The sequence below is a fragment of the Phaeoacremonium minimum genome (genome assembly GCF_000392275.1).
Source record: "Phaeoacremonium minimum UCRPA7 unplaced genomic scaffold PA7_03_scaffold_359, whole genome shotgun sequence".
Taxonomy (NCBI): Eukaryota; Fungi; Ascomycota; class Sordariomycetes; order Togniniales; family Togniniaceae; genus Phaeoacremonium; species Phaeoacremonium minimum.
Window position 1 is genome coordinate 573,526 of NW_006921263.1, and position 12,505 is coordinate 586,030.

At 49.0% G+C, this 12,505-nt stretch overlaps 2 protein-coding genes across 2 annotated transcripts; one reads left to right on the plus strand and one right to left on the minus strand.

The window, feature by feature from the left end:
- Positions 1–474: 474 nt before the first annotated feature.
- Positions 475–2,458, minus strand: UCRPA7_4721 (putative glycoside hydrolase family 43 protein; the record flags this gene model as incomplete). The annotated part of the gene is made up of 4 exons (XM_007917272.1): positions 475–970; positions 1,354–1,366; positions 1,931–2,384; positions 2,435–2,458. 4 exons carry the CDS (start codon positions 2,456–2,458, stop codon positions 475–477), a joined length of 987 nt encoding a protein of 328 aa, XP_007915463.1.
- A 7,383-nt stretch (positions 2,459–9,841) lies between these two features.
- On the plus strand, positions 9,842–10,828 carry UCRPA7_4722 (putative galactan -beta-galactosidase protein; the record flags this gene model as incomplete). Its single annotated transcript, XM_007917273.1, has 1 exon — positions 9,842–10,828. The coding sequence occupies one exon, from the start codon at positions 9,842–9,844 to the stop codon at positions 10,826–10,828; it is 987 nt and encodes a 328-aa protein (XP_007915464.1).
- Positions 10,829–12,505: the final 1,677 nt, after the last annotated feature.

Below are 12,505 nucleotides of genomic sequence, written 5' to 3' on the forward strand. Positions count from 1 at the left end.
GGCGTTGAGCTTGGTTTCGACGAGAGGGGTTTGCAGCGTCAATGCGTTTGCCGCCACCTCGCACCGCATACTCATGATCTCACTGAAGACCGCCATGGCCTCCAGCTGCAAAAGGATTGCCAGGTGGGTGAGGGGTCGCTGCGGGTTGCAGATTAATTGTTTGAAAGGCACGCAAAACATCTGCAAGGTGCTGGTGTCTCATGAAAGAAACCGGGAAAACAGTCTGCAGGAGATAGAAGATTGTCCGTACCACAGTAAATAGGGGCCGGTGTTATGATCCACTACAGCCGGGGGTGGAGGCGGGTATCCGACGGTCCAAGAGCCGTAGTGATAGTCCAGTGCCAAAACTTGTATATAAGCAGTCCCGAGATGATTGACCCTGGATTCACATGATTTTTACAGATGATGCGCACAGATTAGAAGTTAAACGTGCCTGGTATCATGGGACTTTGATAGTCAGGTCTAGTTGAGCTATCAATCTCCAGAGTGGCCTTCATTCGTCCTCAAAGCCCATCCCGCACGGACGAGCCAGAACACCGCGAACGGCGGTGTTGTCAACAGGCCCAAGATGCCTCCTAGGAGCAGCTTGAATATCTGCGGCGCCCATTTTGCCGTGAAGTACCAGTCGCCACCCCTCTTCGTGCCCACGGCTGTTAGGATGCCGACGCAAGGACCCCATAACAAGCAAAAGCTGATCACAGCCACAATGAACGCTCGCAGCACCTGAGAAAACAGAAAGAAGGCCCAATGGCCGACACTCCCAGGTTCGTTGAGCTCCTTCTTCCGGTCGAGAAACATGTACCAGCGGAGTACACGATTCTCGGGCTCCGGGATGAACCCAATGGGCTGGACAGGGCCAGACTTGATATCCCGGTTTACCAGGATCAGCTCGATGAGCCAGGTGATGATACACTGAACAATGATTGTGACGGCGGCATCACCAGCAAGAGTGTTCGGTAGCTGGAACAGTCTGATTGGATGTTTGTCCAGATTTTGTGTTGTGTACATCGCTTCCTCGGTGTTAGTCACGCCAAGCACAACTTGCAAGGGGCTTCAAAATCATACCGTAAGCGATTGCAAAATTGATGGCTCCAGACAGGACAAAAGCCCCTATTCCGTCGAGAATGAAAATATAGAATATTTGATATGCTGTCAACCTCTCGGAAGGCGCACGGATGTCTATGTAGGAGGCATTGTCCACATGATGATCGTGGTTGGCTGCTTCTGCTTCGGTTTCTGCTTCGGCTTCGACATCGCTGTTATTGTCCGTGTTCTTGGGCGCAGGAGATGCAAAGAACGGGTTCCTCAGCCATGTCATCCTGCCTTCAGCGCCTGCACTCCCGCACGCACTACCTGTCGATAAATTCTAGGAAAATCAGATGTCTCCGCATCTGATGTATTTATTTGAAAAGAATCATAAAATACAAAGAACCTGAAGAAGGAGAGGAAGACTCGGCGAACCTGCGCTGGGCTGATTAAGGGTCTCGCAGGGTCTCCGGAGATCCCGGTCGGCACCCAAGCTAGCGTCCCTTGCCGAATTACAAGCCTCCCGCCAGCGAGCTCCTCGCCCTACGGCCACTCGCCAGGGCAATCAATGACTAGTTGTTTCCTTTGTCAAGGTCAAAGTGCTCATGGTCAAGCTTATCAGTGAGCATCTACAGTAGATATACTCGCAGCCAAATACGCACACAGCGTTCAGAGACATCACTGCCGTCTAACGAGTCTCATTTCGGCACTTGGCCAAGAAGGAGCAGAATCGACTCATTTGAGAAGCGATCACCTAAAGTCGACCCACCGCTTCCCTGCAGCCTATGGACAATTATTAGGCACATTAATCAACAACTACCGTTCTTCAGGGTTATAAGCACAATCTATCATCCCCATCTTGCATTTATGGCATTGTAAACAGTCGCGTTGATCGGCAACACACTTCCATGCCTCAAATTCTTCGGGAAGTTTGTCATGTTGCTGGCCGTCCAGCCGGTATTGCTCTGCGGGTTGCTCGTCTCGTACGGATGGTACCCGTCGCCGCCGTAGAAGTCTAGCAACACGTGCGCCTTCCCGCTGACCTGATTGTCCCAGTACGCGGCAGGGCCCTCGACGCTTGACTGGATGATCGCGCTGCTACCGCCCGGCCGAGTCCATGTGCCGAAGAGGCCGGACGTGGAGTACTCGACGAAGACCGTCTTGAGAGTCTCATCCTTCATGAAGCGCAGGAACGACTTACCATCGCCGTAGGGGAGAATCGTCAAGTCAATGATATTTGTTGGAGACCTGTCAATGTACGTCTGCGGTGCGCTGAACGTCTTGAAGTCTGACGTGTATGCATAGCGGATTCGGATAGCTGACGGCGTCCCGGTATGCTTGGTGTCTGATGCAGTGTACTAAAGGTCGTCAATGACGCCCGGTGCAAGACCCGAGTCAAACTACTTACGAACTTGGACGCCCAGAATACCATGTACTGGTCTGCCCCGGGGTCAGCTGGAGTCGGCATCATATTGCGTTGAGGAACTCACTCTTCTCAGAATCCCAGATGGCTTCAGGAGCCCATACCATCCCGGCAGTTGGATCTTCCACGACAACAAGTCGCTCATTCGTCCAATTGACCAAGTCCGTGCTCTCCCATACAAAGATGCCTCGAGATCCATTGCGCTGAGCAACGTCCCAAGTGGTCTGAAATCATGTCAGTCAGAGAAAGGAAGCTAAGAGCCCATTTAATGACCTTCGCGATGTCCAAGTCTGTTCCGACGATGTACCACTTCTTCCCAGCTTCAGTACCGCCGCCCTGAACAATGGCGGGATCACGGACACCCCCTGTGCCTTTCGTCGGCTTAATCACTGGAGAGCCTTTGTTGAGTGCTTTGAACGAGATGGCATTGTTTCCGTTGCTAAGGTAGAAGTATACATATGGGTCTGCTCCGAGGAAGAAAGCTCCTAGGTATCCCGTCAAGTTCGGGTCTGCTCGCTTTATGCATTGTATGCCGACATCACGGGGGCCGAGAGCTGCAGGTAGTAATTGAGCCTCTTGGTTGTTGATGACCAACCCTAGAGACGGTACTGAGGCCAGGATCGCCGAGGCGATAAACAAGTATTTACACCTTGATAAACACACCATCGTCCCTCTATTGGCATCTGCTTGAACCTGGTAAGGCAAAAGGGTAAGGTACTGCATCCCCGCAGGGTTTTCAATATGGGGATGGCCATTAATATATCCGACCGTATCACAGTACTTCACATATTCCCGCCTTCAGTCGGCACAGATCTCACATGCAAGATCCACCGTGACCCCAAAGCCAGGCAGTGCTGCGACTCCACAATCGTATCAATACGGCCTCCAGCTGCCCTTTAGGCTCAAGGACCCGAGGGGCCCCGCGACCAAACATGGCTAAATAATATCACGTCTTCGCGGGCTTATTACTGCCGGCAGAAATCAAGTGTGTGGGGATCCAGGTTCCCGGGTGGTGCGGTTGGTGGTCTTTGCGGAGACACACCTTCGGGACAGGATTCGTGGACAAAATGGGGTTGCGCCGTGACGTCGTACCGCCCGAGCTTGGCGCATGATGCTGTCTTGCGATCTCGTGTAGATCCCCCGGCACCGTATGCCCCGCGGCTGCGGGAAAATGCAAGCGCGGCAGATGCACCGAGGAGCCGCGGATCTCATGCGGAAGCTCTCATGGTTCATTCACTGGGGTAGGTACTAACTTAATTTCAAGCATGCGAAACCTATTCGCCGTTATTCAAGAGTTATTGGTTAAGAGGTGACAAAAATCTGAACTCAAAAGGGGTATCTCATGTTGATTTTACCAAGTACGCCAGCGGCAAAATAATACCAAAACACCATAAGATGTGCTGCCGACATCCCGTTGTGCAATCACTGTGTCCTCAAAGCTCTTCCTCTTCTTCTGTATGATGATCCCAGGTAGAGACCAGAGGAACAGGACGCCAATCGTGATCTCTCGCATTCTCAATCATGCTGTTGAATGCCGTGCGCCGGATCTCGAGCGCTCGCTCCGAAAGCTCCGAGGTTTGTGAATCTAGAAGATGACTATCATCGCGTCTCAACTCGCTGTCAAGGCCCTCAACTTCATTGAACTGATCAATACTCCGTTTGCGTGATTCAATCTTAAGAGTAGGGAGCTGGTCCTCCTGAGAGTCATCTGACTCAGAATTTGTGAGATCAATGACAATTCCCTGGCTGGGTGCTGGACCATCAGAACTTGGATGTTCAGGAGAAGAGTTTCTGATTCCAATTTCAGATTTGGTCGTGGTAGTGCTTTGAGTATCGCTGTCCCCTTTCACCTCCTGCAACTTTTCGGCAAGAGCAGCTAACTTGGAATCATATGAGAAGACGCTGCCAGTGCAGTGCTTACCAAACAATTCTTGGATGGAGATGCCTTGTTCAGACATTAATAAACAATGTATACGTGTTGTCACTATGCGCTTACCGTTCTGGATCCAGTCCATATCGTGAGATGTGCACGGCCAGACATCTTTTGGCTTGAAAGCTCCAACTAGTAGGCACAGTTCTGGATAGGATGCATGTCGAGAGTAAGGGAAAGAAATCCTGTTTGGCAGCGTGCTAGATTCGTCGTCCCTCTTCTCTTTTCCTCTCCCCAATTGTGCCTTTTTCGCAACTGACTCGACTGCTCTTGCGAGCTTGGTCTCGTTTTCTTCGTTAAATGACGACACATCAAAATTCAGGGAGACATTTCGGCCAGAGGCAAATGACTGCAGAAGAAACGCCCGGACCTTATCCTTCAAGTCATCGGCAAGGTCATTGCTCTGGAGGATTCTATGTGGACGCATCAGCAAAAGAAAATGTTAATCAAGCAAGGACTGTCGTACATTTCAATCAGTGCCTGAGCCTCATCAGCCGAGAAGAAGTCCAGCTCGGCTTCTCGTTCCAGATCATCACCGCCTCCTCCGATGCCAATCTCAGTGATGTCATAGCCATTCGGAAGATGGGCTACGATGGGCCGGATCCAAACAACTGGACGTTTCTGCATTGTCGCGCAGTGTGTGCCTTTCTCGCAGCTGTGTAAGCGAACAGTGTCATCTGCAGTCAAACATCCAGGATGTGAACGATTGCCGCACATGAAGCCGACTAGTCCGGGGGCTTCCGGAGAAATGTGCACTTGCCTGCCGTATCTCGAGATAGCATCTTTCATGACCAATGAGTGGTAAAGCCCCAATTTATAAGCATCGACATGAATCTAAGATAACTCAGCAGTAGCTCATCGAGAGTGAAAACATAATTGATTGTACCCACTTTTGTGTTCAGGGCTTTCGCAAGGGCAATCCAAACATCCTCGTATCTTGTAATCAGATCAGCAACACGAACCATGTAAGTGTCAAGACTAACATACCCATAAGTCCAAGCCTGAAAGTGAAAGATGGTATCGTTTGGATACTTTGAGACCTTTCGTAGAAGCTCTTGTAGTCCCTCGGCTTTGGTCTGGAAATGGATATCCTCAATGTTCGAGGTGTCGAGGTATATCTTGTCCAGTGTCTTTATACCAGATGTATACTCAATAAGGCAGGGGTTTCTTGCTAGAGCATTGACAAACCATGGCTCACTCCGTGTATCTCCGGTATAGAGTACTGCTATGTCTTCCCGTTCGAACACTTTCTTTTTTGTAAGCAACGTATAGCCTCTTATAACATAGGTCTCAACACTTACGGAACATGACCGAGCCCGGACAATGATTGGCATCGAAGAGAGTGACCCGGATCTGGACACCAGCCTCGAGTTCCAACTCCGTTGGCGTCTCGAGCGGGAGAGACTTCTGCGATACTATTCAACTTTCTGTGAAACCAAACTTTCAATGATTGGAAAACTTACCAGGCGTGCTGCGAGGTGTTTGTAAGTTTGGACCCGTGCCTCGAGTATGCCTTTGGCATAGTTGATGCGGCATGGGTACCTCTCTAAGCGGAGAAGGAATTCTCTGGTTGGTGCAGAGCAATAGACACTGTCTGAGTCAGCACGCATTTCCAAGCATATGACATTATACGCACAATGGAGATCTCAATGTTTCCAAGCCCGCCAGATGATCGCTGTGTATGTGACTTAGGAAACATGCGAGTGGTGGTCGTAACGTCGGATGAGAGCGGAAAAAGTCAACTATTGACATGTGAGACTAGCCGTATCTATTAAAAAGAAGACTGACCTCTGATGTCAGGAAACTCGGTGATTACACCGTTGAAGGTCGACATAACTTTGTTTCGGGTGCCGGCTTGGCTCAGAGTGTTAAACCCATGACACGGGCAAATTCGTGGCTAATGGGATGAATCAGATCTGCGCTCGATCATGCGGTACTCCGGCGAGCAGATGTGTGCAGGATTAGACTGCTTTGTTCTTGTCTGCTTTCGCTGTTTTAGGGAATTTTGAAGTTTGAGATTTCTGTATGACTGATGATATAATTATGGTGCTAATTTAGCCTAGTGCCTGACTCTGTCTAGTGAGGGTGTGCCTGCCTAAACCAGAACATCTGGTAGGGCTGATTGGTCTAAGGCAGCAGCTTAGTCAAGGTTGCTTGCACCACAACAAAGCAGCTGTATGCACCCAACATTCAGAACTGGGTACCTAGCTATTGTATTTGGTCATCTCGGCAGCAAGTCTCTTCAACCAAGACTAACGACCGATGAGTGATTTATTTCGAGCTGTTTAGCTAACAACTCGAAGCTAACAACTCGATGCAGATGCAGACATTAAATGAGACCCAAGCTTTACACTCACTGAGGTACCTAACCTACTAGATCAGGTGGCGGTTACAAAGCATCCATCCTGGAGCTTGTGAACTGTGACGTCCGCCCACTCGGACAAGTACCTCAGGAAAGCACCCTTTTGTGCCACACTCTTGAACAGCGAATTTCTATTTTTCTACCAACCGCTACACCACTCCTTTTTTAATATTTTTTAAAGGTGATTCGCCTTCCCCAATCCTTCACACCTGTGCGCACCCAACAATTCGATCGAGGTCAACTCTCGTGGCGCGACCATGGAACAGGAAGGAGACACCTCCGACGAGGGACGCGAGGGTGAAAACTCGGGTTTCCGTTGGAGTAATCTTCCACCAGAAGTCCAGTTGGAGGTCATAGAGCTACTTTCACGGACGTACCGCAGCCGCGGTCAATCTTTTCTATCAACTCAGGAGAAACGCAACAGTACAACATCGTCATCAGAGCATCGCCTTGCAAATTATGCTTCTGTTTGTCGACACTGGAATGCGTTTTTCCAGAAGCTTCTGTTTCACTCACTCATCATCCGCCCCCAAGACCTCGCGTTGTTCGTCTTCATGACCCGTATGCACGGAGACTTGATACATCATATTTGTCTTGTCATCGAACTTCCGTCTTACGATTGCTCCATGTGTGGCGAATATGACAGCGAGGGGACAAAGGCTATCAATCATGCCATCATCAAGACAGCCGTCTACGAATTTTGGGCTGTTCTCAACAGCTGGGAACAGCACTATCGAATGAGTCCAGCTAGCCCAATCCAGGATCTGACGTTCGAGCTCAGCATACATTCACCGAGTGATTCCGAGCACTACTTCAAAGAGATGTCGATCGATTTACTTGGCGATGATGATGAGCCATCTATTGCCGATGACCCGGCGCACGGCTGGATCAATGGTCGCCGAAATTTTTCATCGATAACAAACGCAAGAAAGGCTTACAGGAGAATTATCGGTCGACCAACGAGTTTCATACCCATTTACAACTTCTCCCCTATACCAGTGATCAAACACTTTCGTTTACGTCGGCGTTGTCGCCGCTTATTTGCTCCTAGCAGTTTGATCGGTATCTTGCAAAGTCTTCCGGGGCTTGAGAGACTCTCGATTGAATCCTGGCGATCGATAAGCGACCGACAGGAACTCAATGATAGACGTAGGAAATTACCCCATTACGGATGCGATGTTCATTATTAACAAATAAAGCTGACATAATCACAGAATGGCCCATTTGGTTTCCTGACCACTTGTTGAACCAGCTCACAAGCTTGTTATACTTTGAGGACTTCAATGAGGACATGGATGATTTAGATCACGGCGATGGCACACCAGGCAAGGGCCAAATAAGAATTGCTTACCAGCCCTTCGCGGTATGGCTTGCAAGCTTCAAGAAATTAGAGATACTATCAGTATCCTTCATCGTCGAGGCAAAGTATTACTTTGAAGCCGTCCAAAAGTACCCAGGCGTGAGTGCCTGGCAACAACTGAGCAAGTTATCGCTGACTTCGCTTTTGTTAATGCCCAAAACGGACCGTAATGAGACGGACACCTTGTTGTTGACCGCAGCAACCGCCATAGTACGGATGCCTAAGCTGAAGTTGCTGGAACTATGGTATGGAAGACGTGGAACTGCGTGTCTGTTCCGATACAGAATTAGTCGCGATGGAATCGCAGAGATCTTCTGCGCCGGAACGTGGGAATTGGCACTACAACCTAGAGTGTTGGATGCTTGGACGAAAGTGTCTCATCTGCGTACTGGAAGGGAGATCCGAGTAATGGAACCACGAAGAATTGACAGCAGCCTGATCCGATCTCACGGCGACGCCATCCATCATTTGGGCCTTCTGACTGAGGTGGTTCATCCGGTATCTCTACGAGAGATAAGGAGGGAAGCTCGAGACTGGTCTTGAGAGTCAAGTTTTGGGGGAATTGCTTGGTTAGATACGTCTGCCACCACATCTCGATGAATACTTCTGCAGATGCTGACAGCCAGCCCTCACGATAGCTGCGATTGATGCTAGTCAGAAGAATAACCTCATGCTAATTCGCGGGTTTCGATGAGTCTCGTAGTTATTTCAATAGCGAATCTGAGTTCGTAGTATCTCTTAAGCGGCGATCTGTTGTGATACGTACAACCTCGATGCAAATGATAGAAGTGTTTTCTTCTGACATGAGTGACTCGCAAGTGGTCGCAATGTATTGACCTGCGGGGCTGATGCATGCACAACGAACCCACAGGTCAGTACCAATACTGAATGCGCAATCCTTGGCATTTCGTGCCAAATTCGCAACAACTTTTGCCCCCTATGATTTTCATACTCCGCAGTCCGCTTTGATTAAACCGCCGGTTGTGGGCCTTGGCCATGACGCTATATTGCGGAGGAATTGGGCTTGCCGGAGTGCGGGGGCTAGTTCTCGGGGTAAAAGCAACCGGAGCCTTGGCTTTGTTGATTTATAAAGAACAAGGGTCATGAAACTAGATCGTGCACACCGAAGAGTCATCGCTCGTCAGCGCTGATCATCACAATGCGACCCTTTGTTCTGCTTTCGTTGGCTTGTGCAGTGGCCGGCAAATACATCGTGCCGGGAGGGAGATGGCGCGACACAAATGGGAACTTGATTAGTGCCCACGCGGGCAATGTCATTACAGATCAAGAAACGGGCAAATTCTTCTGGTTCGGTGAGTACAAGATTGAAGGCCAGACTGAAGGTGGAGGGGTTTCTGTTTACAGTTCTGATGACTTGGCAACTTGGGAGTTCAATGGATTGGCTCTAGGTAAGTCACGACGATCTTACACGACTAGACTCTGTGCTAAACCTCATTTTCAGAACCAGTGGAGGGGCATCCGTACATATCTCCAGAAAATATCATTCAGAGGCCTAAGGTTGTTTGGAGCGAAGTCTCCGGTCAATATCACGCAAGTGCTCTTACGAAATATCTCGCTTTTCCTACAAGGATCTAACAATTATTGAAGATGTGGTGGCACGCGGATAATTCTTCGTATGGCTTGCTTCTACAAGGGTTCGCAACTTCGGACAACATTGCAGGACCTTACAAGTTCGTTAGCGCGACAGCACCACTAGGAAACTGGTCCCAAGATTTTGGGATGTTCACAGATTACAAGGATGGAAGGTCATATGCGCTTTATTCGAATGGTGACCGCAAAGAAGCCCGCGATGATTACATCACGAGCTACAATGAGAATGTTACTGCGTTGGAAGAAGTTGTTTATCGATTCAACAAATTTGATCTCGAGGCCCCATCAATCGTGCAGACCGAGAACAGCTACTACATGCTCATGAGCCATAAAACAGGCTACCGGCCCAATAACGTGGTCGCCTTCCGAGCCAACTCCCTTTCAGGTCCTTGGTCTCAGCCTTTTACGGTGTCGCCCCTTGGAACCCGAACTTTCAACTCGCAGTCAGGATTTGCATTGAGAATCAAGGGATCCAAGAAGACAACAGACTTGTATCTCGGAGACCAGTGGGACTCAAATTCTCTTTGGGAGAGTAGATACATCTGGTTGCCAATTGACATCGATGACGAGAAGAAGATACTCGATCTCGTTTGGAACGATATCTACGATTTGAATGTGAAGACTGGAGAGTGGGCACCCGTCGAAGGGACGGCTTACTATGCCAAGGATGCTACAACAACCGGGGATGCATTCATACAAGAGGCAAACTTCGCGAGCGGGGGACTCATCGCTACCGGTATCTACGGCAATGATAGTAAGGTGACGTTCGAAAGTATTGAGGGCACAGGCAAACCACAGTGGGTATCGTTCTATTATCAGAACACGGATGACATGGGCTTCGGGGATCAGCCCGGAGGAACGCCTGATCGCATCGGTGGTTCATGGCAGCTTCGTCGCATTAGCAGTGTCATTGTGAATGGCGACACGACAAAAGTCGAGAGCCTATTTCAGCGAGATACGAACAAAGGAATAATTCTGTCAACCCCACTGCAACTAACTCTACAGGAAGGAAAGAACAACACGATCACTGTGGGTGGCTTGTATAATGGTTTTGATTACAAGGGCGCAGACCTAGATCGTATCGTTGTGTATCCGCCGGAAGCTAGCTGCAACTAGAAGTAATGAACTCATCATCAATTCGTTGAACCAAAAAAAAGCGAGCCCATGCAATAATTTCCATGGGAGAAAATCTCCCAGAAACTGCCTCGTGTCGAATGTCCCGGAACGTAGCATGCCCACCTAATTATAAGATCAACTGCTTGGCTTAAAGAGGTTCGTATGTCCGAGGCAATGTGTCAGGTCTCCCGGAGACGATTATTCCAGCAACTGTTAATTCGAACCCAGATGTTATAGTTAGCTTCCACTCCCGAAACTCCATACTCTGGATCAAAGACATGAAAGCGGCAATCCTTTTCAATGGGACTAAAAGACTTGGCCGTCCGCTCTGAGGGGTGAGAGTAGACCACCACTCGCGTATAACTAAGTCTAACTCGCTCCTCCACTGTAGTGAGATGTTTTCTGGAAACCCTGGCCAACTGGACTGATCAGACTTCGGGTTCCAGCAAACCGATGCCAGGTTATTCCCTATTTCTGACCTACCGTCTTCCCAAATAATCCGGTGCACAACGTCGTAGAACTGTCCCATGCGAAGGCCGTCTGTGACCTCAAAACTGCAACCTCGGAAATCACGAGGCGGCCGTCCAGGAGTTTTCATTGCATGCATATAGCCAACCTTCCGCAGTGGTGGCTGTGAGACAAGCATTCGCCGCCAACTCGCTCCCGGACGAACAAAAGCCATGTGCTTCTTTCTTCTGCATTTGAAATCGGAAATAGGTAGCTCGCGAAGCAAAGAATGATCTCTCATCGAAATCTCTACGCCCTCTAGGAATAAAGGCGCAAACGCTGACTCAAGGAGTGGGTTTTGTCTTCTAGACAACGCTTGGCCAATATCTTTGTTTGTAAAGTCAGGCTCGGGTTTGAAGAAAAGTCGCTGCTGTAAGTATGATGATCGCAAGATGATGTCTCGCCACAGAGCGCACACACGCTGTGCCGAAACCAGCAAAGTCCATTCATCATATTGGCAGAGAATAGCCTCTACTAGCTCAATGGTGGATAAGACTCTGTCGCGACTTGGTGTGTCCTCGAACGCCGTATCGTCGCTCGTCTTTTGTCGTTTTATTCGCTGTTGTTTCATTATGCGAGATTTGCTCTAGTTTTCCTATCAGAGAGGGCAGAGCTGTGGCTTTGTACGATCAGAAAGCCGACTCACTACGCGAAACACGAAAAGAATTGAAGTGTGAATCTGTTCCTGGCCTGTAAGTTTACCCAGATTCATGCCCAATTGAACTTGTGCTGATATGTGACAGTCCCTTTGAAATGTGATACTCAAGCGCTTTGTGACTCACCACCTGGGCAACTCTCAATTTTATATTGCCAACCTGTTATTGGTCACGATTTGGTAACCCCCTCAGGAAATGCATGTACGTAAAGAGCTTGAGCTTGGAACATTTGTTCTAAAAACACATCCAGAAAAAAACTCAAGAGAGCAGCAGGAACCTGAGGTCTCACTTTTCCAATCAACATTGTCATACATTGAAAGCCTCGCCAAACAAGGGTTGGTCCACTCCCCGACAAGGCGATAGCCGTGAGCTTGGATTGCTCTGAACAATACCCGGCACAACGATCACCTAATATTTCCAGTCCCTGGATTAATATATTCTTTATTTCAATCACATTGGAAGGCAGCTACCAGGAGTTGGAATTAAACAACAAATACAATAAAAGAAACCCTAG